Here is a 27587-nt window from a genome sequence, read left to right as displayed (position 1 = left end):
GCCAACTTTCAGCATGCATGATGAGTCAGAGAGGGTTTTGAGAGGAAGGGGCAGTGAGCCACCTGAGAGCTGGTAGTGACTGGAGGAGGTTGGCAGGGGGTGCTCACGGGCTGACTGGCCTGGGGACAGCAGGTGCAGCAATGGCTGGCAAGAAGTTTCTGCAACTCGTGAGACATCTAGCCTGTGGGTGCTGCAGTGTGGACACGTGCAGGTCAGATGTGGGTTGAAACCACAGCTGCCTCACTCGCTCATCGGCTGTGTGGTCCAAATGTGTAACTGCAGCACCTGGCATTGTCGTGGAGACTGGATCCAATCCCATATCTCAGAATCCCTGCCACGCGGGAGCCCCATCCTGGAGGGCAGCCCTCTCAGGAGAGGTTAGAAACCCTTCTTCTATCCAAGCACAGAAGTCAGACATCTGAGCATGACTCTGGCCTCTTCCTTCCCCACTAACACCAAAGTCAGTCTCTTCTACTTTCTAAGCAACTTTTGTACGTGTCCCCAACGTCCCTCTGATGGCCCTGCCCCTCGTCCAGGGCTCTCACCTCCCACCTGGCTGGACTGAAGGCTCTACCTCGGCCTCCCTCCTGTTCCAGCCCATTTTCCACACTGCAGCCTGAGCCATCGTCCTCGTGTGCAGCTCTGATTGGGCTCTGCTCTCAGGCCCCTCTGTGGCCTCTGGTGCCCTCAGGAGGTGCTGGGTCTCTAAGATCCCCGCTTTCTCTCCACAGTGTGTCCCCCGCCTCTTACCCTACTGGGGCTTACATATCACTCTTGACTTTCAGCCTTTGTAGGGAGTGTTCCCTCCGCCTGGAACTGTCCCTTTTTACTCTTAATCAGCCCAGACTGCCACAACAAAATACCATAGACAGTTGCTTCAACAACAGGCATGTATTGGTCACAGCTCTGGAGGCTGAAAGTCCAGGATCAGGGTGTGGCAGGGTCGGGTTCTGGTGAGGACTCTCGTCCTGGTTTGCAGACTGCTGCCTTCTTGCTGTGTCTTTCCGAGAGAGAGAGAGAGAGAGAGAGAGAGAGAGAGAGAGAGAGAGAGACAGAGACAGAGACAGAGACAGAGACAGAGAGAGAGAGAGAGAGAGAGAGAGAGAGAGAGAGAGAGAGAGAGAGAGAGAGAGAACGAACTACCTGGCGTCTTTTCTTATAAAACCACTAAGAACTACCTGGCGTCTTTTCTTATAAAACCACTAATCCCAACATACGGGCTCACCCCCATGACTTTATCAAAACCTAATCACCTCCCAAAGACCCTCCTCCTAAAGCTATGACACTGGGGATTAGGGATTCCACAAATGGTTTTGGGAGGGGCCACACACATTCAGTCCACAGCACACTCACCCACCCTCTGTTTACTCAGCTAACTCCTGTTTCTCTTTGAGATTTCCCTTTGGATATGACTTCTTCCAGGAAGCCTTTCCTGATGCCCCCGAGACTGGGCTGGGGGTTCCCTGTGAGTTTCCAAAGCTAATGCTGCCCTTCCTCTCCTCAGAGAAGGCGTTTTGTTTCCTCTGCAGCTGACCTGCTCCTGCCCCAGAAGGCAGTCCCCTAACCTTGGTGCTGTTTTTGCCTTTCCAGGGCCACCAGGACCCAAAGGTGATCAGGGGGATGAAGGAAGGGAAGGCAGGCCTGGTATCCCTGGATTGCCTGGACTTCGAGGTAATGGGTGTGCCCCTGGGAGGGACTTGGGAGAGACCCCAATCCATCTCTGACCCCTACTTTCTCGATGTTATAAATGACTTGGCTCCCCAGGGCAGCGCCCAATCAGCTCTGCCTCAGGCTCTCAGTTCCAACAAGAGACTAAGGGATTGCTGGTGTCACAGCGGGGTGCAGCACATACTGTTTATTAGGAAGTGCCACAATCTGAAGGAAAAGGTACAGGACAGGCCTGCAGCTCCCTGAAGCCCCTTCCCAGCCCAGGAGCCAGGGTCCATGTGAGCAGGACCTGCAGAAGGAGTTGGAGATGTTTTGAGATCCAGACCAACCCTTCAAAGGTGCTGTCCCATCCGCATTTCCTGATCACCAGCCACCTGTTGCCCTCCCCCGCCCACCGTGACTCCTCCTGACCCTGCCCAGGTCTACGAATGGGTCACGAATACCTGTCTCTTCCCCTTTTGACCCCTCCCCTCCCCATCCTGCTGCTCATATCGACAGCCCTAAAGAGTCAGTGGCTGGTGGGAAGGGTGCTTTGGGCCTTCTAGAAAGACAAGGTTCTTCCAAGACTCACTGTCTCCGAAGCTCCTGTTGGGTTCCCTCGTCGTACCTTGCCTGCTGGTCTGTCCATTCCTGAGCCTGTGTTGCATGCAACATTTTGCTGGAGAGTGTGGTCTTCTAAGTGAAAGAAGAAAAGGAAATAGAGGGAGAAAGGTGTCTGGTTATTTATTTTAGGAATTATACTTCCAAGCTATCTGCTTCCCAAATCTCTAGGACGTTGCAAACACAGGCGCAGAGACAGTGTGTGGAGGAAGGAGAGCTCCCAGCCCAGTCTCCACTCCTGGCCCTGCCCTCTCAGGGGACCACCCTCAAGTCAGCCCCGAGGCTGCTCAGGGGCTCATGGGGGTCTGGAACCACATTTTCTGCCCTAGAGAATCATAAGATGGGGAGCCTGGGGCCCAACTTATACTAGATCAGGAATTCCGTGGCAGTGGAGCCTCTGGACTCTGGGAACAGATACGCTGTGTTAGGAGGGAAAAGGAGAAAACCCAATCAGCCCTCTCCCAGAAACATGTCTCCTTGCAGCCACTGGACCTTAGGACTACAGAATCGTTCATTACTGGAAGACAGATTTCTCCAAGTCCCAGAAAAAGCCCAAAGCAAAACAACTCACATTCCAAGCAGGAAAGAACAATTAGTCAGTTAATTAGGGGTGCTCTGCTTTGCAGAGATAACTGCGCTGAGGCCAGGCCTCATGGGGGACCAGGGCTCTCACTTGCTCAAGCACTTGTTTATGCTGGCTCTGCGTGGCGCTGTCACCGCAGGCGGTGACCAAGGGGCCTTGTGGCCAGGAGCCCGGGGAATTGATCGGCAGCAGGCCGTCCATTTACTGACCTCGCCTCCAATCCCTTTTGCTATACCTCCCTGTATTTATACAAGGGAAGGGGTATTTTTTTCTTTTTCTTTTTCTTTTTCTTTTTTTTTGAGACGGAGTTTCGCTCTTCTTACCCAGGCTGGAGTGCAATGGCGCGATCTCGGCTCACTGCAACCTCTGCCTCCTGGGTTCAGGCAATTCTCCTGCCTCAGCCTCCTGAGTAGCTGTTTTTCCTTAAATAAAATGAGAAATGATTTCATCTTCCTCCTACCCCCGTCCCCAGTAAGCCTTGTTGATCCAGCGTAAAGTGAGGCTTACCGTCCATTTCAGCAGGAGCAGGGCTCAGACCCTGCCTCCAGCACTGCTGTGTGACCTTGGGCAGTTTACTTAATCTCTCTGAGCTCCTGTGTCCTCATTTGTAACACAGGCAGAATAATTCCTCCTGCTGTGTTGTGATGATTAAATTAGATACTTTATGAAAAGCATCCAGAGCAGGGCCTGGCACATAGAAAGCACTCAAAAAAGTGTTTGCTGATTCTAGGCCGGGCACGGTGGCTCACGCCTGTAACTCCAACACTTTGGGAGGCCAAGGTAGGCAGATCACTTAGGTCAGGAGTTTGAGACCAGCCTGGCCAACGTGGTGAAACCCTGTCTCTACTAAAAATACAAATATTAGCCAGGTGTGGTAGTGGGCACCTGTAATCCCAGCTACTCGAGAGGGTAAGGTGGGAGGATTGCTTCAACCTGGGAGGCGGAGGTTGCAGTGAGCCGAGATCGCACCACTGTACTCCAGCCTGGGTGACAATGTGAGTTTGTCTCAAAAAAAAACAAAACAGAGTTTGCTGATTCTAAATCTCCAGCATGCCCAAGGGCAAAGGGACACCCTCCAAAGGGATGGGCACCCTCCCGACACTCACAACAGCACTGGATCTTTCTAGCAGAAGGATCCTGAGCCTGACGGATACAGGGTGCGCATGGGGAGCGTCCATGTGGACCTGTTTAACTCTGCTTTGGTGGCATCTTTAGATTAACAGAAAAAAACAGACACAGAGGCTAAGAGGGGAGGTGTGGGGGAGGCTAAGCCTTGAACCTGACGATGACCTCTGAGGGCCCTTCCTGTTCTGCATCCAAGGCTCTGCCATTTGTCTGTTTTCTACCCAGGTCTGCCCGGAGAGAGAGGTACTCCAGGACTGCCCGGGCCCAAAGGTGATGATGGGAAGCTGGGGGCCACAGGACCAATGGGCATGCGTGGGTTCAAAGGTAATAACAATCTCGGTTTTCCCTGAGCCTCACCGCCAGCCCCAGGCAGCATGTGGGTATTGGTGTGGGGGACCAGGACTCTCATCACTGTGCCATCGACCAGAAGGGCAACCTTGTGCAAGTCCCTTCACCTTGTTAAAGACTTTAGTTTTTCCTCTAAAAACTAGAAACCCTCAGCCAGGTGTGGTGACTCATGCCTGTATTCCCAGCATTTTGAGAGGCCCAGGCAGGAGGATTGCTGGAGCCCAAGAGTTTGAGATCAGCCAGGGCAACACAGCAAGACCCCATCTCAACAAAAAAATAAAATAATTAGCCCGGTTTGGTGGCATGTACCTATCGTCCCAGCTACTTGGGATGCTGATCTCTTGACTCCAGGAGTTGGAGGCTGCGGTGAGCTCTGATTGTGCCACTGCACTCCAGCCTGGGTGACAGAGCAAGAGCTCATCTCTAAAACAAAACAAAACACACACACACACAAATCTCGAAACCCTCATGATAATATATTTCACAGGGCTGTCAGGAGGCCTGAGCGAATATATGCGTGTGCAAATGCTCAAGTCCTCGTAGAAATGCAAGGGAGTGTTCGGTAGGTTGCAGCTCAGAGATTAACCAGAGAAAGGCAGCAGGGTGCCCTGCGGGGCAGACACCAAGGCCGCAGGCCCAGGACAAGCCTCCTCCCCAGTCCCACCAGACGCCTGACCTTCTAAATACTCTTATTCCTCCAACATTTACAACTTTAATTCAGTTCTTGATTTTCAGTGCCAAAAAATGTTTCTTCCGATCTGCCCTTCTTCCTGTAGGTAGTCCACCTGTTCATTTTTAGGAAAACCTGCTTTACAGTCCATCTGTCTTTTCATGCTCACTTCAAGATTGTCCAAACCTCCCAGCAACGCTGAAAAAGTCAGAGGACACCTGATGCCCTGTCCCTAGGCTTTCTACTCCTCACTTGTTAAAATGAAAACTAAGAAAAAAGTCCTGCTAAAAACTCCCACCCTGTGTCTAGGATGATCCCTTGATCTTGGATCACTGAGAAATTTTATTTTACTTTCTGGTCAGTGATGAAACAGGCTGAGGCTTTCCTTTCTTTTATGATCCCATTTTAAAAAGTTAATTTTAAGACAAGTTGTAAAAGCAGCACATGCTTGTTGAAAATAAAATTAGAGACTAGGCAAGGTGGCTCATGCCTGTAATCCCAGCACTTTGGGAGACCAAGGAGAGCAGATCGCTTGAGGCCAGGAGTTTGAGACCAGCCCGGCCAATATGGCAAAACCCTGTCTCTACCAAAATACAAAAATTAGCCAGGCATGGTGGTGCACACCTGTGATCCCAGCTACTTGGGAAGCTGAGGCAGGAGAATTGCTTGAACCCGGGAAGTGGAGATTGCAGTGAGCCAAGACTGCACCACTGCACTCCAGCCCTGGGCCTGGGTGACAGTGAGACCCTGTCTCAAAAAGAAAGAGAGAGAGAGAGAGAGAGAGGACACAAATTAGACAACACAAAAATGCATAAAGCAAAAAGTCTCCACTTCTCAGTTCCCCCAGCTCTTATTCTTTAGAATAACTACCATCAACACTTTGGAGCACATCCTGCCAGATCATTTTCTGAGCACATTCCTATATATGTATATGGCTGCCTTTTTTTTTTTTTTTTTTTTTCATCTTGGATCATCCTGGACATTCTCCCCTGGAATTTGTTGGCTTCCTTTTTTCACCAAACAGTATGCCATGGGCTTTTGATTTGCAGATGTCTTTCTGGAGGTCCTTGGAATAAAAGTCCCTTGTCATTTTAATGCCCAGTGAGGGGTGCCAGGATTTTCAACTTCTTTGTAGAGAGAGAGGCCAGCTGGCCAAAGAGGTCTTCTCCTTTAGGCATATCCTGGGAAGGAAATACCACAATTCCCTGGTATCTCACATTCATGTTTTATGGTCTCTCCCACGGGAAAACGTGATCAACATAGAACGCACCTCTCTCCCTGTTTAACTAAAGCCCCCTCTCCCTTGTTTTCCCCTGGTCTCATTAGAACAAACTTGGAGGCTGGCATGGTGGCTCATGCCTGTAATCCCAGCACTTTGGGAGGCCAAGGCGGGCAGATCACCTGAGGTTGGGAGTTCGAGACCAGCCTGACCAACATAGAGAAACCCCGTCTCAACTAAAAATACAAAAATTAGGCAGGCATGGTGGTGCATACCTGTAGTCCCACCTACTCAGGAGGCTGAGGCAGGAGAATCACTTGAACCCAGGAGGCAGAGGTTGCAGTGAGCCAAGATCACACCACTGTGCTCCAGCCTGGGCAACAAGAGCGAAACTCCATCTCAAAAAAGAAAGCAAAACAAAACCCAGAACAAACTTGAATGTGGACTTCTAAAACCTTGAGTGTTTAATAGGTTTGACTTGTCTTCTTCCTGAAAACTTCCCTGTGCTCCTGAGGCTATGCTGGTAGAGGCTGCTCTTTGGTTCTTTATGAAGGGGTGGGATTTTCTCACCGGTGCCTCCTCCTTCTCGGGGTATCCAGGGCAGATGGCAGAAGTGGCTGCCCTCTTCTCCTGCCTGCTGTACCCTCCAGCTGCTCCTGGCTCCCGCCTGAGGGTTTCTCTGATCTCGAGTTCATCAGTCTCCTGCAGGTAATATTTTATTCGCAATTAGGATTTGTTTCCATTTCTAATGCCAGTTTTCCTCCTCTGTTTTAGGTGACCGAGGCCCAAAGGGAGAGAAAGGAGAGAAAGGAGACAGAGCCGGAGATGCCAGTAAGGACATTCTGCTGGGGTTGTGGGATACGGTGTTGGCACAGGGCTAGCTGTCCCCTGAGCAGCCCCATAAGTTTGGAAGTTCAGAGGCTGGAGCCATGGCTGGGGCTCAAGTGTCAAAGGAACCTCCCTACCTTTTGTAGGGCTCTGCCAGTCTAGCAAGAGATGCTGATAGACCCCAGGGGCACTGGCCACATTTCTAGAGGTGCCATAAACCTGGAGGTTGTGTGCCTGGATCTGGAGGCTGTCCCTGGCCACTCACTAGCCCAGCTGGGTGTAATCTCTGTGCCTCAGTGTTGTCATCTATAAAATGGGGATAACAAGAGTCCTTACCTCATAGGGCCATTGTGAGAATTGAATGAGTTAATCTGTGTAACGTGTTTATGATCGTGCTGGACACCTGGTGAGGACTCAGTACCTGTTCGTGATTATTATTCTGTGTCATGCGCCCACTCAGACACACTTTCTAAAATCATCGGAGGTGCTTGCACAAATTCAGCTACTGACCTGTGAAAGGCCTCCCCTCCCTGGGTGCTACATGGGGAAAGGTGCAGAGACAAAGTGGCATCGCCTTCATTTGTCCTATCTGCCGCTGATGGAGGGGTGACGCTGGAGAGCTCATGATCCGGCAGAACACCCAGTTAGGAGTGGGCGTCTTTCCGATGTGGTCCCTGCTCCAGTGTTGACAAGGGAACCAGCTTATTTCATTGTGCCACTCTTCCAGGGTTTATTTTCACCCGAGAGGGCTACATGTAGAATCTTGGAGACTTGCCAGAGAAATAATGAACAGAGTGTCTTAGCCAAGTTTTAAAAAGAGCAAAAAGAAAAATCCCAACCCCAGTATGTGGTGTGAGTTGGTTCTGTCCGGTGTGAGGGTGCAAGCGGAATATTGCTGCCTGTGGCATCTGGGCTCCGGTCTTGGCTCTAGGAGGACAGGCCTGGGGAAAAAGTCCCGGTGTTATAGCCTCCCCTGCGGACACTCAGGGACAGGGGCCACTGCAGAGTCACAAGCTGGACACAGACAGGGGTCTCATGCCACCCAAATAAATCAAAAAGACTATCAACCCCACAAAAATTTAACCCGATACCACATCCCAGCACCGCTAATAATTAGCCCTAGCCCTCCATAAACAGGAGAAGGTTTCGAAAAGAAACATACAAACCCCATCACCAAAAGGAACACTTAATAAAAAATGTATATGCCATTATTCCCACGTGGACTATAACCATGACTAATGACGTGAAAAATCGTCGTGGTACTTCAACTACACAGACACTAATGGCCAATACCTGCAAAACACACTCGATAACAAAAATGATTAACTATTCATTCATTGATCTTCCCACACCATCTAACATTTCTCTGTGATGAAACTTCGGCTCACTTCTTGGTGCCTGCCTAACCCTCCAGATCATTGTAAGATTATTCTCGGCCATCACTACACATCAGATGCTTCAACTGCCTTCTCTTCAGTCGCTCGTATCAGCCAAGATGTAAACTCTGGCTGAATGGTACACTTTTCATGATTCCTTGGTCTCAGCAAGTCCTTCAGATGAAACCAAGCACATTGAGGGTGGGATGGCACAGTAGGTCCTTCAAATGACACTTTTCTACCGGCCGTGCAGGACCACAAGGAGACCTTGCTTCTGAAAAGAGGCTTCCCCAAGGCCCCCCAACACTAAACCTGCCCCCTGCTTCCTCTCTGCCCTCCCCTCCCTGGGGCATGATTCGGGATCAGATAGGAGCAATTGGGGTGACAGCACCTTGTCCTCGAAAGTGACGGACTTCCCTGGGGAAAACAAGCAAGTTCCCAGGCTGACCCCAGACCTCCCACGCCCACCTCGCCTGAAACGCTACAGTCCAGGGGGCCGTCTGTGAGCCTCACAGTACTTCTAGCTTTCTCTAGAGTCCCTTTCCAGGGCTTCCCTGGGTGTGTCTGACTGGATGGGGCCATCTAGCACACCTGATCTGATCCCTTTTGTCTAAAGGGCTGGGTCCTGAATGTCATCTTTGGGGTGCTGTTTTTCCCTGCTCTGTTTGTTGACTGGTTTCTATCAAGGCTGCCAAGGTAGCTGAGAAGGATCGTGGCACATCGTTCTGAGAAATAAACAATGCCTGATGGGGGTGGGCAGGAAGGGAGGAACTGTGTGGAAGGATGGCCTTTGAGATCAGAAACACTGCCGCACGCCAGTGGGACTCTTGTCAGGAATTCCCTGGCGGCTGCTCTTTCAGCAGACTTGAGGGAACAGTGAGGAGGTCCAGCCAGCCAGGCGTCCCCGTGCTGCAGAGGACGCGTGGTCTCTATTCTTGCCCCTGTGGGCCGGGCTGGTGGGCTCTGCGCTGGGATTGGGTCCTGAGGCTGGAGCATGGTGCGGGGAGGTAGGAGCCAGAGCCACAGGGGTGCGGGGGTCCCTGGGGGTGGGTGCATCACCTCCTGCCGTGCAGTCAAGAGGCTCCAGAGCCACCCATCCACTTGGCTCTGGAGCCTCTTGACTGCACGGCAGGAGGTGATGTCAGCTCTGGACGGCCGCCCCAAGGGACTGAGGCTTTCTTTCCTGCCTTGAAGAGGCTACACCCTCCCTGCAGCCCAGAACTCAGACAGAACCCAGAGCCTATGCTTGCACAAAGCGCTAAGCTTTTCTTTCTGCTCCCTGGCAAGACCCCCAACCCCAGTGGTCTCCAGGGGCAGTGAAACTAGGAGGTGAAGGGGCTGAGCAGAGGCAGCTCCATGGGCAGAAAGCTCTATACAACACGAGGAGGACCCTGGGAGAGCCAGAGGAATCACAGAACAAAGAAACTGGCAGGCCAGCCTCCATCGTCCCATTTTTAGAGGCCCAGAGAGGAGGGCGGACTTGTCATGTCCTTAGGCCGGGGCTGAGGCTGAATGAGACCCCCAGCCCCTGACTTCCTGACCCTGGGACTCAGTCCCTGGTCTTGGGCTATAGGGCCAGGCTCCTTAAAACCCTAAGCAGTCCTCTCTTTCACTGGTAGCTCCAGATGTAGATTGAAGGACCTTGGGCTGAAGGGGAACAGTCGTCGCGAGTCTGTGCCTGTCCCGTGGTGGGGTGTCTTCCCACAGCCTCCACCCACCGGCTTGCTCTGACCACACCAACACCAAGCCGTATACAGCCCCCTGCTTATGTGCCCAGGGAATTCCAGTCCCAGAGGCATTAACCACATCCCTGAGACCCGGGCTTTGCCAGGAGAGCCAAGGCTCAGCTTTCAGAAAACCGCGGAAATTCTGACAGACATGGTGCCCGTGTCTGAGGGTTTCTTGGTCACTCCCTGCGCCCTGGGCAGCCCCACCGGAGGATCTGCAGGCTGGGAAAAAGAGTTTGCAACCCTCCTCCACAAGCTGGCATTGTGCGGGAAGAGCTGCCAACCAGGGTGGCCTTTGGTAACCCCGAGGCCTTTAAACCTTTCCCAGACACCTCCCAAGCCGGTGCCATCAGCAGCAAAGACCTGAGGTTTCAGCAGATGGGGGTGTGACTGCGCGATGGGACTGGTGAGAAAACACGACAGACTCCCCTCACTTGGGAAGGGGAAGCTGGAGGTTTTCCCTGGAGGAGGGAATTCCACAGGAGGCTTCTCAGGACCCATCTGAGTCCACGTTAAAATATTTTTCAGGACAAAAACCTTGCCATTGTTTACCCATGTTTTGATCTGAAGTCATAGGATTTTAGGATTGGATGGGTTTCAGACCCATTCCTCTCTCTCGGCCAACCCCACCCCACCAGTTTTCGGAACAGAGACCAGCAGCAGAGAGATGGGTGGTATCCCCAAAATCACCCCGCCTACGTCATGGCAAAACTGGGTGTAGAATCCAGATCTCCTGGTTTCTGCTTGATGAGAGATAAAGGTTTTTCCCGGCAAGGGCGGTATCAGTCACTCCGTGACATGTTTGGCTTTTGGCAGTTTGGCCAGGAAAAAAAAACAAAAAAACCAAAATGCTACGTACACATATCTCAAGAGAAATACGTTTGTTTTACCCTCGTAGATGGTCCGTTTGCAGGAAAAATAAATAGTATTTTTGCAACGAAGGGGTGGGTGAAGAATTCAGTTCTGGTTAAGTCCCACAGCATGAATTTAAAGCAGGATATAAGTTCGGATTGTTTAAAACAAACCTTTGTCCATTTGGTTTCACATGGAAAAAAAATATGTAGATGCCACGGGAGTGAGTTCCAAGCCAGTGTTTGCTGATGGTTTTCATGCATGGCTCAGAGTACTTGAAAAATGTTTAACACTTTGTGCATATTTTCAGTATTTAGGGAAGTAAGTTTGGGGACGAGGGGTGCTGTGGGCACCCCAGCATGCAGTGTCAACTCAAAATAAATGATCAGGAAGCATGTTTCTTTTTCTTTTTTTTTTTTTTTTGAGATGGAGTTTCACTCGTTACCCAGGCTGGAGTGCAATGGCGCGATCTCGGCTCACCGCAACCTCCGCCTCCTGGGTTCAGGCAATTCTCCTGCCTCAGCCTCCTGAGTAGCTGGGATTACAGGCATGCGCCACCGTGCCCAGCTAATTCTTTGTATTTTTAGTAGAGACGGGGTTTCACTACGTTGACCAGGATGGTCTCGATCTCTTGACCTCGTGATCCACCCGCCTCGGCTTCCCAAAGTGCTGGGATTACAGGCGTGAACCACCGCACCCAGCCAGGAAGCATGTTTCTAAACAGGTTTCCCTGCAGCTGCTAAGATGTGTCTGTCTCTGTTTTACAATCAAGGAGGCAGAGTCCTCTGGAATCTCTGGACTCCCTTCTCCCATTCCTGTGCCTACAGTTTGCTGTACCGGGTACCCCAGCCTGATCTCAGGCATGAAGAGGCAGAGCCACTGCACCTTTTTTTTGGAGACAGAATCTGGCTCTGTCACCCAGGCTGGAGTGCAGTGGTGTAATCTCGGCTCACTGCATCCTCCACCTCCCAGGTTTAAGTGATTCTCCTGCCTCAGCCTCCAGAGTATCTGGGATTACAGATGCATGCCACCATCCTGTCTAATTTTTGTATTTTTAGTAGAGATGGGGTTTCTCCACATTGGCCAGGCTGGTCTCGAACTCCTGACCTCAGGTGATCTGCCTGCCTCAGTCTCCCAAAGTGCTTGGATTACAGGCATGAGCCACGACGCCTAGTTGACCCAAGTCTTAAAGAGTAAGTTGGTATCCACCAGGTGGGTGTGGAAGTTGAAGGCGTCCCAGATAAAGAGAACCATATGCATGAAACAGCATACTGTTGTCTGATCCTCCCGAATAATACCGCATGGCAAGGGTTTGGGATCTAAGAGACAAATACTAAGTCTGGAAAGGAATGTGGGGATTATGAAGGGCCTTGCAGTGGTCAGGAGTTTACGCTTGAGCCTCTGGACACGGGGAAGCCATCCACGGAGTGGTAACGGCAGAGCGTCAGCTGTCCCTGGAGGCCCTGTGCACACGACCAATGGCTGGTGTGTGGTAGACAGACCCATCCTCCCGGGAAAGGCCATGTTCCAAATCCAAGTTCCTCTTCTGCTCCTGCTCCTTCTCTTGTTTTCACTTCCGCTTCCAGCAAGTCCTGTTTTTCAGAAACATTTCCTGGGAAGATGCGACCCCAACTCTCTGCAGTTCTGTAGGCGCAGTGCTGGTTGTAGAGCAGTGAAAAGGAAGACTCGCTTCCTCCGCTCATTCCTAGGCCTCTGACCCCGACTGTGCAGGTGTTTCACACACTGACCAATCCCCCAGTCCCAGCTGGGTGTCCCACCATTCAGTTTCATGCTGACATAATCTATCTGGAGTTAGTGAAGACCCCACAGGGTAAGGGCTCAGTCCCACAGGCTGCCCCCGACTTGAGATACAGTCTCAAATCCAAGCTTCCAGAACTTCTGACCAACTTGCTATAACCGGAGAATCCCTTTAGAGCCCCACTCCTTGGGTTTGATTATTTGCTAGAACCCAATTCACAGAACTCAGGAAAAGTTAAGTTCATCATTTTATTACAAAGGACACAACTCAGAAACAGAGGGACAGGAGAGATGCAGAGGGCAAGGTATGGGGACGGGGCGCAGAGCCTCCCTGCCCTCTCTGGGCACACCCCCCTCCAGGCACCAGCATAGAGCCTCCCCGCCCTCTCTGGGCACACCCCCCTCCAGGCACCAGCATAGAGCCTCCCCGCCCTCTCTGGGCACACCCCCCTCCAGGCACCAGCATAGAGCCTCCCCGCCCTCTCTGGGCACACCCCCCTCCAGGCACCAGCATAGAGCCTCCCCGCCCTCTCTGGGCACACCCCCCTCCAGGCACCAGCATAGAGCCTCCCCGCCCTCTCTGGGCACACCCCCCTCCAGGCACCAGCATAGAGCCTCCCTGCCCTCTCTGGGCACAACCCCCCTCCAGGCACCAGCATAGAGCCTCCCTGCCCTCTCTGGGCACACTGCCCTCCAGGTACCTTGATGTGTTCAGCACCACACCCAGAAGCTCTCTGAACCTGTCCTTTTGAGTTTTTATGGGGTTTTATTACCTAAGCATGACAGATGAAATCATTGGCCATTGGTACTTGAATTCAATCTTCAGCCCCTCTCCACTTCTAAATGGGGCTGAATGGTCCAACCTTCTAATCACGTGGTTGATTTCCCTGACAACCAGTACCCCCATCCTTCAGGCCTGCCCAAACTCAGGCGTGGTTGGAAGGGGCTTATTACGAATTTAAAAAAAAAAAAAAAAAAAGATGCTCCAGAGCTATTTCAGGAGTAGGGAAAAAAAACAAAACAAAACAGATTCTCACAAGAGATGCTCCTCTTACTCTTACTGTTTAAGAAGTTACAAGAATTCTAGGAGCTCTGCCTGGGAACTGGAGATGAAGACCAGATACTTCTTCTATCAGCATCACAGTAGCAAACCTCAAATCTAAGTCCTGTTCTGACCCCACTGGCTGTGTGGCCTGAGGCTAATCTCTCAGCCTCTCTGGCCACAATTCCCTTTTTTTCCCCTGTTTTGTAAAAAGGATGGAATCTGGCCTTCCAGGCGTTTTGGTTTGCCAAGATCCCATCTTAAGCCTTCCAAAAACAAATCCAGTGACTCTTCCTGAAAGCTCCCAGTGATCCCTTCCATGGGAGCTTCCACATTCCCATGTGCAGAAAACAGTTTGATTCCGACTAATCTATGCTGTATGTGGTTTGATGGCTTCACACAGATTTAAGAGGAACTGGAAAAATTAAAGGCCTGGCCCCTTTGAGAAGTCAGGTGGTCAAATAAGGATATGCAGGCCAGGCATGGTGGCTCATGCCTGTAATCCCAGTACTTTGGGAGGCCAAGGCAAGTGGATCACCTGAGGTCAGGAGTTCGAGACCAGCCTGGCCAACGTGGCGAAATCCTGTCTCTACTAAAAATACGAAAATCAGTTGGGCTTAGTGGCAGGTGCCTGCAAGCCAAGCTACTCGGGAGGCTGAGGCAGAAGAATCGCTTGAACCCAGGAGGTGGAAGTTGCAGTGAGCTGAGGTTGCACCATTGCACTCCATCCTGGGAGACAGAGCAAGATTCCAACTCAAAATAAATTAAAGAAATAAGGATGTGCAGAGGAGTCAGGCACAGATGAGCTTGCTGCATTATGTTCATCTCTTTAAAAGGTATTTTCAGCATCCCTGGCCAGAGGGAGAGAGAGAAGCGCTGGGCCCGTGCCCTGGCAGGGAAAAAAAATGCTTAGGCAAGGAGAAATGAAACTCCCCCTTGGGAATCCTAAAAGGCCATTAACAGGGCCACTGATATTTGTATTCTGAATATATGCTAACCGAAGGCAGGAATCAGGGCCAAAGCCCGGGAAGAACTGCTAGTTGGAAAAAAATAAACAAGGCAGTGTGGAGTTCATGTTCAGAGTTAGCAGCCAGGTGTGTGTGGGGGACTTGGGAGGCTTGGCTGCTGTGATGCATTATCTAGGAGGGGCATTGCACGCATCAGTTGAGGTGGCCAGTCTGCCGGCTGCCTCATCCCTATTCATCGTATGTGCGTTGCCTGCTCTGTTTCCACTTCTCTGCTTAGACAGGCAGCCAAGCCCGTGGTGCCGCCCTTCCCTTCCTGCCGGGGAATGGCATCCCCAATTCCCTGGCAGATATCCAGTGGTTTGGGGGATTTGCCCTGCAAGGAAACTGTCTTAGTAATACCAACCTCAGATGAAGGTGAACACGGAATCATTTACAAAACCCAGCGAAAGAAATGACGCTGGGGTCTTTGATGTGGGTTTTGAACAAAGAAAAGTTTTATGTTGAGATGCACATGAAAACCAAGAGTGGTTGAACTGTTTATTTAGAATGCATTTCAAACAAACTTGGGAATTGTGCTTACTCTCCGTGACCCCAGCTCCTGTTATGCAGGGAGTGAGTGCAGCTGCAGGCTCTGTGGATTGAGTCTGGGAGGTCCGGGGAGCCTTTGATGTCACTGATCCACTCTCACTGCCACTGTGTGAACTTCACAGTACAGCCCTAGGTGCCCTCTGTCCTTTGACATGGAAGCCATCCTTGGAGGGTACTTGGGGCCAGCTGTCTAGGTGGACTTACTTCCGCTGGGGCTGGGTTTCAGCCTCTTTTCTTTAGGGAGGCATTTGCCGAATTCAGATGGAAGAAAGAGACAGGCAAAGCCATAATAGACCTCCCTGGGAGGTCCTGGGGCCACGGTGGCAGGAGGGGTACATGGCTGGCTTTCACGCTAACTCAGAGGCTTGGAAAGTCACTTGCCACAATGCCTGGGTCCCCCGCCATGGTCCTCAGGGATCGTATGGAATTCAACACTATTGAGAGATGACCACCCGGGTCTCTGAGCTCCTGCGTGTTTCAGAACTCTCGGGTATGTCGTCATCCCACCTAACTGAGGACAGAACCAGACTGGGAGGTCACCTTCCTCGCCCAAGGTCCTAGAGTTAGAGAGGGGTAAACTTGGTTCTCAAGGCAGTCCCGACCTTTGAGGACTTACAGTGCAGGGGTGGAGAAGCATCCCAGAAAGGGGATTCAGACCTAGAACCTAGAGGAGGAAGAGAACTGGGATGGGAACATGAGCTGGGAGGGGATGGAGGGAGCGAAGGCAGAGGGGGTGGCAGAGCCCTCCAGGAAGGGCCACTAGCCCTGGGCACATGAAGCTGAGCCTTCAAGAAGACTGCCTTATGGATGTCAGCAGGAGGGCTGCAGGCCTGATGAAACAAACACAGCATCGCCGTTTTCTCCGGGCTCTCCAGCATTTCTTTCTGGTCCTAAAGGTCAGTGGACTCTGACCTCTCCCTGCCCGCTGAGTTTCAGGAGCTTAGGAAAGAATAGAACTCACTGGCCCACCCAGGCCATTCCTACAAATCCAGCTCTAAGCAGAGCTTCTGGGCCTTAACGGCCTCCTCCTGCTGTGACGGGGTGAGCTCCTGGCTCGGGCCTGGGCAGGAAGAGCTCTTCATTTATTATTTGATCACTTTTTTAATTTAGCACCGGGTAGCTGGGAGTAGCAAAATCAGAGCAAACTCAGTTTCCAGAGAACAGGAAGCACAGCTGGGGAGACACAGAGGGGAGGCCACAGTTTTTAAAAGTCCAGTACGAGCCTCAGGGCAGTGACAATGTGGGAGATATTTCTGTTGCTCCTTCTACTCAGCAAAGTCCCAAGTCCCTCATGCGACCCCCAAGCGGAGACACAGCACTTTGGAAATCCAGGTGTAGTCCTGGCGTGGCTGCTTTACCATGTGACCTGGAGAGAGGCACGCCACTTCTCTGAGTCTCAGCTTTCTCCCCTGTAAAATGGGACTAACACCACCCCACTTAGGGCAGGGCAGCAAAGACCCCACGAGACTCGCTAATAAAAGTGCTTTGAAGAGTCATAAATGGAAGTATTAAGAGCAGATTCCCATTAGGAAATAGCATTTTATAAAGCACACCCACAGGCCAGACCACGTTTTGAAAGCGATGCCCTCCCGGAGAGCCTGATCAGAAATTCCTTCTTTTGCTTTTGGGATGGCCCGGTCCTTCCCATGTGGATCACATTTCCCGTGAGCAGTGTCGCCTCAGCAGAGCCCCTGTGCCGCAGAGTTCTTTCTTTACAAGAGAAGGAAAGTTCAACTTCCTTAATGGGCAGATGGTCCGAATTATCCCCAGGGCTCTACTCTGCAGCTGCAGAAAATCAGAGCCTATTTTCCCAGCCCTGTGTGTTTATTTCTATTCTCCACGACCTCCTTTCCTTCCCCTTGTTGTGCTCTGGCAGGGGGACTGGAAGGCAGGGAAAACAAACATATAGGAGCTGCAATCTTCCAGGCTGAGGGTGGGCCTTCCTTCTTTTCTGTAGATGCAAAGTTCCCTATACACAGCCAAGCAGGTTCTGGGATAGTTAGTGACCAGCTCCATTCTTAGAGCCCCTCCAATGCTGTGAGTCCATTCATCCATTCATTCCCCCAGTCATTCCTTCCCCGAGTCATTCCTTCCCCCACTCATTCCTTCGCCCACTCATTCCTTCCCCCACTCATTCCTTCCCCCACTCATTCCTTCCCCCAGTCATTCCTTCCCCCAGTCATTCCTTCCCCCAGTCATTCCTTCCCCACTCATTCCTTCCCCGTCATTCCTTCCCCCAGTCATTCCTTCCCCGACTCATTCCTTCCCCCAGTCATTCCTTCCCCCACTCATTCCTTCCCCCACTCATTCTTTCCCCAGTCATTCATTCCCCCAGTCATTCATTCCCTGTCATTCATTCCCCCACTCATTCATCCCCCCAGTCATTCCCCCACTCATTTATTCCCCTACTCATTCATTCATTCCACACCCTCTGTTGAGCACTGGAATATGCCATGCTCTCTGTTTTTTGCAGGGATGCAATTTGGAACCACAAAGATGCAGAATGGTTGCTGCCTTCTCACAACTCCCTGCAGGGAGTGCAGAGAGACATGGAAGAGGGAATCACAGTGTAGGATTTCTCATTAGTGGGGAGCACATACTGGGGCCACAATCACGGAAGCCTTCTCAGAGGTGGTGACATCTCTTGCCTTACTTACAAGGCCCATCAACGGGGGAGTTGTGTAGCCAGGGCTTGATCCCAGATCCACGCTCTCTCACGGTGCTTCTCAGCCTTGGCTGTGCACTGAGATCACCTATGAATTGTTCAAAACTGGCCCCTCGCACTGATGGGTTTCAGAGCTTTCCAGGTGCTTCCTAGATATAGTCAAGACTGGAGCTACTGCTTTAAGTCTAAGATTCATTCCCTTAAGCCTGAGAATAGAGGATCCGGCAGACCCCATAGGGCTGTTGTGAGATGGATGAAAAGCACTTTATGTTTGGAGAGGGCGGTATTAAATATTTGTCTTAAGTATTCAGCCTGAGTGTCGCCTCTGTGGATTGAAAATAACAAGCCTTTCTTCTCTTCTCTGTGACTCTGCCATGTGGCAGCTGTGTGACCCTGAGCAGATTTTTACTTGGCTTTTCTGGGCCCATTTTCTGTTCTGTTAAATGAGCCGTAATAACTAACCCATGGAGCGGCTGCGAAGAAGAAATGAGCAAACGCAGCGCAGAGCCCAGCATGTGCACGACAGGACCTCAGCAGACAGACGTTCGTTCTCTTTTCTTTTTATGCTGACTTGAACTCTGTCCTGGGTACTGCCCAGAACTTGGCTGTGTTGTCTCTGGGTTTGAGGATGGCTCTGAGCCAGGTGTGGACAAGCTCCGCTGGCGGTAGGTAGCTCTGAGGTTACCCGAGCCCTGGAAGCCAGTTCTGAGAGACGGCAGCCATTGGCCATTACGCAGTCCTCCTAAACCCGCTGGGGGGTAGTAATGAAACACTTGCTCAGTTGCGCTGAAAGAAGTTGAAGGCTATTCGTCGTCTCACACCCCGATGATAGCCATGAAGCCCCAAGCACATTGTGTAAAATAAGGTAGGGAATTGTTGGATGCAAAACCCTGGGGATGTCCAGAGATGCCAGGGCCGAGTATGTGAAACCAGATGCCACCTTGAAAATCCTGGAATGCATTCCCCAGAGATGCTGTTGGGTTCCTTTCCATTCCCAGAGGCAGGATGAGCAGCTGTCCGTTGTGCTAAGAGAGGAGAGGCTCTCTGTGTTTGAAGTAGAGGGGAGGAGTTCAAGGCCAAGGTCCAAGACCCCTTCCAGCTCCAGGGCTCAGGGGCATCTGGGGTAAGACCCAGCCTGCTTTGCCTGGGACCCTGCTTGTCTGATGTACATATTTACAAAACAAAGAGAGCAAAGAAATGTTTGTTTTGAGAGGAGAATCCCCACGTAGTAGATTTCTAAGGTCTGCGGGAGGAGCTGAAGCGTGGTCGCAGCCCTAGCATTGCGTTCCTGGGCCATTCCAGAGCTGCCTTGCTTAACCAATAACATCCAGTTTGCATTGAGGTGTGGAAATTTGCTGACAGCAGGAGCCAGTCTTCTGCCTCACGATCACCCTGGTCTCCGCCTCCCCTAATATGCTAAGGAGCCAGGAACCGAGCCCTGGGGAGAACAGAGGAAGTCAGGAGGAGACTAGTTCAATTCAGGGGATGAGCCTTTTTGTTCCTGCTTCCCACGGGTGCAAAGAGACTTTCAAGGACACATCCCTGCTCCGTTACGGGCCCTCCAAGCCATCCCAAACATGGGGACCCTTGGAGCTGACCTACCTGCTGCTGGGAGGACTGCCAGCTGGCTGGGGTGGGAGCTCACAGTGATGGGACCTCACGCTAAGTGCCAAGTTCTCGACATGTCCTGTTGCTCCCAGCTGCCACTGTGATACCCATTTTAGGAAGAGCTGAGGTGTGGAGAGGTCACTTCTGGCCCATGGTGGAGCTGGATTCCGACCCTGCTCATAAGTCCAGATGGCTCTTTTTTTCTGAGATGGAGTCTTGCTCTGTCACCAGTCTGGAGTGCAGTGGCGCGATCTCAGCTCATTGCAACCTCTGACTCCTGTGTTCAAGCGATTCTCCTGCCTCAGCTTTCTGAGTAGCTGGGATTATAGGTGCCCGCCACCGCGCCTAGCTAATTTTTGTATGTTCAGTAGAGACGGGGGTCCACCATGTTGGCCAGGATGGTCTTGACCTCCTGACCTGGTGGTCCACCCGCCTCGGCCTCCCAAAATGCTGGGATTACAGGTGTGAGCCACCGTGCCTGGCCCAGGCTTCTCTTTCCACCCCCTTGAGTTGTCTCCCCATAGGAATCACCATGGCAGCATTTGACGCCATGCAAATTCCTAATTTCCCAGGACCCACGGAGGCAAGTAGCTGGTCAGTTCTCAGATGGGTGCGTGGGATTCACAGGTGCCCTCTTCAGGCTCTTCCAGTCCCAAGGATCAGATACTGGTTCAGGTCATTTCAAGTAATGAGGATGAGCAGGGAGACTTGGGATGATCAGGATCCCTAGTGCCACAGGTGGGCCTTGCGAATCCTGTCATGAGAAGGTCACTCGGAATCCAAGGCTGTTCTGGGGGCCACTGCCCTGGGCCCAGCTTTGCACCGGGAGGCTTCTTCTCCAACATGGTGTATGATTCCACCGTCCCTGCCTCTCTATCTCTTTGTGTCTGCTTGGCTGTCTCCATATTCCCCAGTTTGGACTCCTGGGAGAGGTGGCCCTGCTAATCTTCATCAGAGTGGCTTGGACAGAACTGAGTCAGGGCAACGATTCATGGTCTTTCCCACGTGGAAGGCAGTGCCCACGGACTGTGAGCACGGCACACACCCGACCAGCCTGTCGAGAGCCATGGTCTAACCACATCTGACATCTAAGCCAGACAAAGCTGGACCCTAGTTACAGTGATAAGAACAGATTGTAGTCAGCGGTAACTATTGCAGCAGGAAGAGTCCAGCGTGAACTGAATGCCACCTCGATGTGTACAGAGGTAACAGGGATTTTAAGGGAAAATGAGGGATTAGGGAGGAGGAAGAGAGGACTCTGTAGAGTCAGGGAAGTAAAAAGGTCAGGAAAGGAGCTGATTTATGGAAGACCCATCTGGGTCTGACAACTGGCACTTATCACAGTGAAGCTTCTGCACTCCCACAGCGGCCGGGGACAGGGCCCGTCTTCAGGCGCTGGCTGGAACACACAGGAAATTCTCTTGGTAGTCTTGCATTTTCTCAGGCAGCCTCTTTAAGTGGGGCCAGGTCATCCTAGGGGTGGAATCTTGAGCTGCTAGAAACTATATTAGTGTTTGTTCACGTCTATATAGACAAGTCTCATGTCTTTATAGGCCAAGGTTGAGGATCAGGAGAGCCTGGCTACAGAGCCTTTGTCACTGATCCCTTGAAAAGCCCATATGACAGTGGAGAAATGAGGAAGAGCGTGTGTCCTGGTGCCGCTCAGACTTATGAGAGTACTAGCAGCATGCCTGGACCAGCCCTGCCCGTCCCGTCTCTGCCCTGGGCCCCCCTCACCCCACCACGCTGCCTGCTTCAGACCCACACCTGCTGGGACAGACTGGGTCTGCCTCGCCACATTTTTGCATCCAAAGAAGAGATAAGGTGAAATACATGTGCATCCCCATGGGTCAGCACATGGTTGGAGATCAGTTAGCAAGGTGAGGATCTAGAAGATTGGCAGTAGGGCAGCGCAAATCGATGCAATCCAGGGTCAGGCCCCGAGTCACTGTGCGCACAGCAAGCTGTGGCCTCCATGCTGGGGTAGCACCTTTCCCGCCCCTCCCAGTGGGATCCATGGGTGAGAACAGCACCCATTCTGGACATGCAGGCACCAGAGGTTTAGAGTGGAACCAGGGAGGAACAGGAATCCAGAGGCATTCAGAAGGGGATTCAGATCATGCTTGCTCACAAAGTCATGCACGCATCCACCCATTGCCCTCCACGCCATCTATTCAGCCTTAATTCAGCCCCTCAGCCAGCCACGTGTCATGTGAAGAGTTGCAGGGCCGTGAACAAACAAGACATGGTCCCTGTGTCCAGGGGAAAATAGGATATGTGCTTGTAACCCTCACAGATGGAGAGCAGTGCCATGTGGTCCTAGGAGTGCCAGCCTGCTCCGCCCTGGGCCCTGCTGGTTTAACCTGAAACCGTCTTCTCTTGATATATGGTATGTTACTAAAAGTGGCCACAATGGGAAGAGCAGTGGTCTCAAAAGAGAAGGATCTGGCATCCCGGTAATGGCTGGTGACTTCTCTCTGAACCTCAGTTTCGGTTTTGGCCGATGGAGCCCCTGAGTTCTCTGCCAGCTTTGACACTCTGTGATCTTTCTTATCCGTTTTAAACTGTTGTTCATTTGAATGAGTCTGGGACAAAGACACTTACTTGTCCTTGCATCGCCGTACCGGGCGCAATCCTGGAAAGTGGTAGTAATTCCGTACCTGCAACTGGATGGGTAAATAAATACGCCGTTGAAAAAATAAATACAGACATTGACAAAATATGCATAAAGAATTAAAACAGATAACGCATTTTTAGTGCTGCAAATCTGTGCACAAGAAGAATCACCCTGGACTTTAACGAATATGATCACTTTCCTCAAAAGCTAAGGCTGGTTTATCCTTCCTTTGCCTGCCATCGTTGACACGTTCATCTTCAAATACAAACTCGGCAATAGCTGTGCTTCACAAGGGCAACCCTGCCTTCTTGGTTCTCCCATAAGCCTCAGGAGAAACCAAGGCGTTTCTATGAATTTTTGTTAGAAGCATTGCAGTTCCAGAGTTAAAGTGATTGTTTTCCATGTAACTGCTCCATCAAAAGGTATCTTACATCAAAGTCGTGATGCAAATTGGCAGACCATGCTAAGAGATCTTCTGAAGAAAGAATTCTGGGAAAGAAAGGAGGGTGTGGATGGAGAACTGGCCCAAGGGTTAAGTCTCAAGTTCAGGCCCCAGCTCTTCTGCTAGCTGTGAGATGACTTGAGCAAGGCAGGCAAGTCACCTCTCTGGGCCTCTGCTCCCACATGCGCTATACAAAGAGTGTGGACTATGTCATCTTCAAGTCTCTACCAGCTGGCAAATGCTTTGCTTCGCCATCATTTTTGATGACTGGAAAAAGCTCAAAGACTGTGTCGTAATTACCTACAAGTCACCCCAGGCACTAAGTAATGGGACATCTGTTGCCGACAACTAAGTTAATGGAGGTTGTTCCTGGTGATATCCTGAGAAGATGCAGTTTCCTTGTCCAGCGCCATGCCTTGATCTTCTTCATGACCTGGCCTCATCTGTGCCTCAGCTGTACCCTCTTTACTAGGGAACCAGCTCAAGCTCTGAGAGATCTGGGGCCTGCAGCAGGAGGGTGGCTGAGGACCATGGGGTTGGTTCCAGGCGTGGCCTGAGTGAAGGGCAGGCTCAATACAACAGGTCAAGGAATGGGGAGGCAGGTGCTGTGGTCTGGGGCTGCAGCGAGGCAGAGAGCTCCAAGCAGAGGTTGGAACTGACACTCCAGAAAACTTGTGGCGTGAAAAAATGAGCCCCTTGATCTGAGAGACAGCAAGGAGGCTGCATAGCCAGGGCCCAGTCTCCCGCCTATGTTCCCTCAAGCTGCTTTTGTCCCATAGGGTTAACCAGTGAGACCAGGCAGTGAGGCTCTGGTCTGGGCTTTGAGGTGACAGCACTTTTCTCTCTCTGCTTCTCTGTATCAAAGGGTGATGGGGCTTGTTACCAAACCGAAGTGGGATCTTCTTGCCTGGCATGGTAAAGCCAGACATCCACACTGAAATTTTCCAGTGGGAAGAAGGATGGTGTTTATTTGCAGGACACCAAGCGAAGAGAATTTGGTAGCTCACGCTTAAGACTCAATCTCCTGGGTGGCTTACAAGCAAGGCTGTTTAAAGGCACGTGTAAATTTCAGGAGAGCAGAAGTTACACGCAAATTTGTCAGTCAATACATGGATGTTATACATTGGTTTGGCTTTGAAAGGTGGGAAATCTGGAAGCAAGGGCTTCAAGGTCCTATGTGGCTTCAAAGACTTTCCGATTTGCAATTGGTTAAGGAAGAGAAAATTTGCCTAACAACTTGGGTTCAGCAGAAAGGAATGTTAAGGTCTGGACTATGGATGTGACTTCCTCCAGGTCCTCGGGCTAGCTATGTGCCTGGAATTCCCCTTTATTTTGTAGCAGTGGAGAATACAGAATAAAGAACACAGTCATTAGCTGGACGTGGTGGCAGGTACCCTGTAGTCCCAGCTACTTGGGAGGCTAAGGCGGGAGGATGGCTCAAGCCTGGGGGGCAGAGGTTGTAGTGAGCTGAGATCATGCCAGTGCACCTCACCTGGGTGACGGAGCCAGACCTGGTCTCAAAAAAAAAAAAAAAAATCAGTCAGTCAGTCAGTCAGTGTTCAGGCCTCAGTTTCCCCTCATTTGAGGTGTACATGCTGGAAAACCCACTCAGTTCTGGGTTTCTGAAAAACACCTCAGGGACATATGTTAAGATGTTCTCTAGTTTCTATAGAGAGCAAAACATCTGATGACTCTAATTGCCTTGACTATTGTTTTAAGCTACTATTTCTTTCTTATGAACTCGCTCATTTGCTTCTCAGGGCTAGCTAGGTGCCTAGAATTTCCCTTGAAGAAACTCAAGATTTTTTTTTATTTTCATGTTTGGGGGTCTGGCAGGCCCCTAAAAGGAGTCCCTGCTCCATCTCAGGCTCACAGTCCCCAGTTCTGAAGCAGCAGGGAAAAGAGGAACAGAGACATCTGGGTGTCTCTGCTATGGAGGGTGGGGGTGGGCATTTCAAGAAAAAGCTCTGCCCAAGACTTGTGGGATGGGGATTGGAACAAGCTGTCAAGAACAGCCTCCCCTTGTCCTCCCTGTTTTTAGTAAGGAACAGCTCTTGGTGTCTCCCTTAAGCTTGGGTTTTCCAGCCAAGTGATGCTACATGCCAGTGCCATTCCTGCACAGAGCTGGTGGGGACCAGCCTTGCAGTCAGTACCATCCTCTCAGCTTGCAAACCATGAAGGCATGGACAGGTAGACCCCAGTCTGCAGCTTAGGGATCCAGAACAAGAGGAAGAGTGTGATAGTCTCTGCACCTAATGCCCTCACCTGAAGGGCGCAAAGCAGAAATCCACATAGGAGCGGTATGGGGCAGGGCTTTCTTCAGGGTTGCGGATCCTCATTTGCTCAGGAAGGATTTTCCAGGGCTCAATGAGGTGTGATGCCAAGGAGGAGGTGAAGGGGCCTCACAGTCAATGAAGGGCAGTTACTAGGGGATGTGGCTGCAACCTCAAAAGCCTGGGGTCCCATTGCTCATTGCCAGCTCCCTTGCCCTTTGCCCTCTAACTGGAGCATCTGCTCTTGCTTTGGAGCCTAGGAGTGTCTGAGTTTTACACAATCAAGAGTCCCTGTCTCTCATTTTCCTCCACTGCCATGTGCACAGAGAGGCATCTCCCTGACCCCAGTAGCCTCGTTCCTCCTGCAGGGACCCTCTGAGGGGCATTGGAGGAAAAAGCTCCCTGGACTGACAGGAAGAGTCTTGGGGACGTCACAGACCAGGCTGTGGCTGTCTCTCAGTCACCGTGTCTGATTAAGTGGGGGCTGATGCATTGTGGGGTAAGAGCATTTCCCAGTGGTGGTTGGCTGCTTGGTGGGAAAGCTTTGACCTGGGGCAGAAACTGCTGGAAAAAGGCAGAATTTAAACCCTCTGCCCACAGAAACCCAAACCTCTTAGGTCATGACGTCTTTCTCAGGCTAAAGGGTAGTTGCCATTGGAGGGTGTTAGTGATTCCCCAAGTGTGTTGCTGGAGGTGGCCTCATTGCTCAGCTCTGGGAAGGGCTCCTGCCTGCCTGCCAGCCTCCCCTGTACCTCTTCGGGGCAAAGAAAGCCAGAGACACAAGTTCTTGAATTTAGACTTCAAGTTCCTGAACTGGGGCAGCCTACGTCATAAGCAAGTCAAACCTCAGCCTGTGGTTTCACAGGGAGGTGGTAACAGAGCTGAGATGTTGTTGGGTGGGGAGAAAATGATGCAAAATCCACAGCTTAGGGCCACGCTCTGTGAAGTGGAGCTAGAATAAAATGCACCATCTGATTTGGGTGAGTCCAGGGGAGAAGGTGTGGCTTTCAGATTCGTGTTGACCCTGCTGGGTCATGCAGCATCTGTTGACCCTGTGGGCAGGCGATCCTCCACCATGAGGGGAAGCCCTGAGTCTAGGGGATCTGAGGACAGGTGGTGAGGAGCAGACTTCCATGCCTGATGAACCAACACTGGGGTGTGGGTGGAGTGGAACCTTGTCCAGCCTCGCCCAGGTGCTCTGTAGTTCTTTTTCCCCTTTGCGGGCACTTTTCGGTTCCTGAGATCAATGTGGTCCCTACTGGGGAGAGCATGAGGAGCCCTGCAGGCCATGACTTCGCTTGGTACATAGTAAGCATGGGCCATGGGCCAGAGACATCCTTGAAATTGATGCCATGAGTCCCATAATTATGTGTATCATATGTTTTCAGTTTTTTGAACGTGTCTTATTTCCAAATATCCTTCTGTCATGTCTATATACATTGAAACCTCTTGGGAATTTCAGTATTTCAGCATCCAAATGACATTTTCCAGACTTCCTCTCGCACCCACCATGATCATTTGACAGCCACGTCCCCATTCTCCCATTTGAGATGTACGGTCATTGTAATAGCCTGAGCTCCGGGTCCAGAATCCAGAGCCACCTCACAAAGAGAAGGCAGCAAGTGCGTGATTAGAAGGGTTGTGATGTAATCAAGAGGATGCTGGAGATTTGGATGCCCTGATGGTGGATTCTCCATTCAGGCTGCCACCAAAGCCCTGGACACTGGAAAGCTGTGCCCTCCAGACAGCACCTGCCCACCATATTAATGAGTCCCTCCATTCATGCACAGCTTCCCTTTGCACAGGCTGGGCATCTCAGTGCACCAGGCCCCGTACCAGGTCACGGGATCCTCAGAAGGCTCACAGTGTCCTAAGAGTAAATAGCAATAGCAATTATGATACAAAGCTATAAGCATGTACCTAGAAGGGGCCCTGTCAGATGTGGGGACCAGGGAAGGAGAAGAGGCATCTAAGCTGAGATCTAAAAGACAAGGAAAGCTTAGGCCAGAGTATAGAAAGGGGTTTTCTGAGGTGGGGGAGTCCACGTCCTTCCTCAGCTCATTCAGGTCTCCACATAAGGTCTTCCTTCTCTACCCATCCAAGATGGCACCTCCTCTCTCTCCTCACTCCCCACCCTCTTCCTTGTTCACTGTCTGAGATGGTACCTGCCCTCTCATTCCCTCCATTGCCCACCTGTCCAAGATGGCGCCTGCCCTCTCATTTCCTTCCTCTTCCACTCATCCAAGATGGCGCCTGCCCTCTCATTTCCTTCCTCTTCCACTCATCCAAGATGGCGCCTGCCCTCTCATTTCCTTCCTCTTCCACTCATCCAAGATGGCGCCTGCCCTCACTCTCATTTTCCTCCCTCCTCTACTCAGCCAAGGTGGCACCTGCCTCACTCTCCACTCCCTTCCTTCCTGTGCTTCTGTTCTCATCTATGCTCTTATCACCACTTGGCCATGGTTATGGTTCTGTTTTTGTTTGCTAGCTATATTGCTAGACTCTCCCTAGAATGTCAGCTCCCTGAGGGCAGGGACTCTGTTCATGAGCATATCCACAGCTGTCTAATAGACTCTCAGTCACTTACTTGGCTTAAGAAGTAGGTGCACAAGGTGAGTTCAGGTTGGCCA

General features: G+C 51.3%; 1 protein-coding gene and 1 long non-coding RNA gene across 4 annotated transcripts in view; one reads left to right on the top strand and one right to left on the bottom strand.

Annotated features, from left to right (window-relative positions):
* The window catches only part of SCARA5 (scavenger receptor class A member 5), a 130078-nt gene that overhangs the window by 81200 nt on the left and 21291 nt on the right, over nt 1-27587 (top strand). For all 3 annotated transcript variants that reach the window (XR_010339615.1, XR_010339616.1, XM_012435243.2), the window contains 3 exons: nt 1591-1671; nt 4202-4300; nt 6988-7044. Coding sequence is in view for 1 of the 3 variants with exons in the window: in XM_012435243.2 (XP_012290666.2) it covers nt 1591-1671; nt 4202-4300; nt 6988-7044 (237 nt within the window). In the remaining 2 variants the exon portion in view is untranslated. The remainder of the gene's footprint in view (nt 1-1590; nt 1672-4201; nt 4301-6987; nt 7045-27587) is intronic.
* LOC135271464 (uncharacterized) lies at nt 871-9132 on the bottom strand. The gene is made up of 3 exons (XR_010339618.1): nt 8891-9132; nt 2240-2343; nt 871-1000 (listed from the first exon to the last, which is right to left on the bottom strand). It is a non-coding gene; the product is annotated as an uncharacterized LOC135271464 (long non-coding RNA).

Source organism: Aotus nancymaae, unplaced genomic scaffold (genome assembly GCF_030222135.1).
Source record: "Aotus nancymaae isolate 86718 unplaced genomic scaffold, 86718_ANA_hifiasm-v0.15.2.pri h1tg000079l, whole genome shotgun sequence".
In the NCBI taxonomy this organism is placed as follows: domain Eukaryota; kingdom Metazoa; phylum Chordata; class Mammalia; order Primates; family Aotidae; genus Aotus; species Aotus nancymaae.
This window is presented reverse-complemented; position numbering and strand designations above follow the sequence as displayed.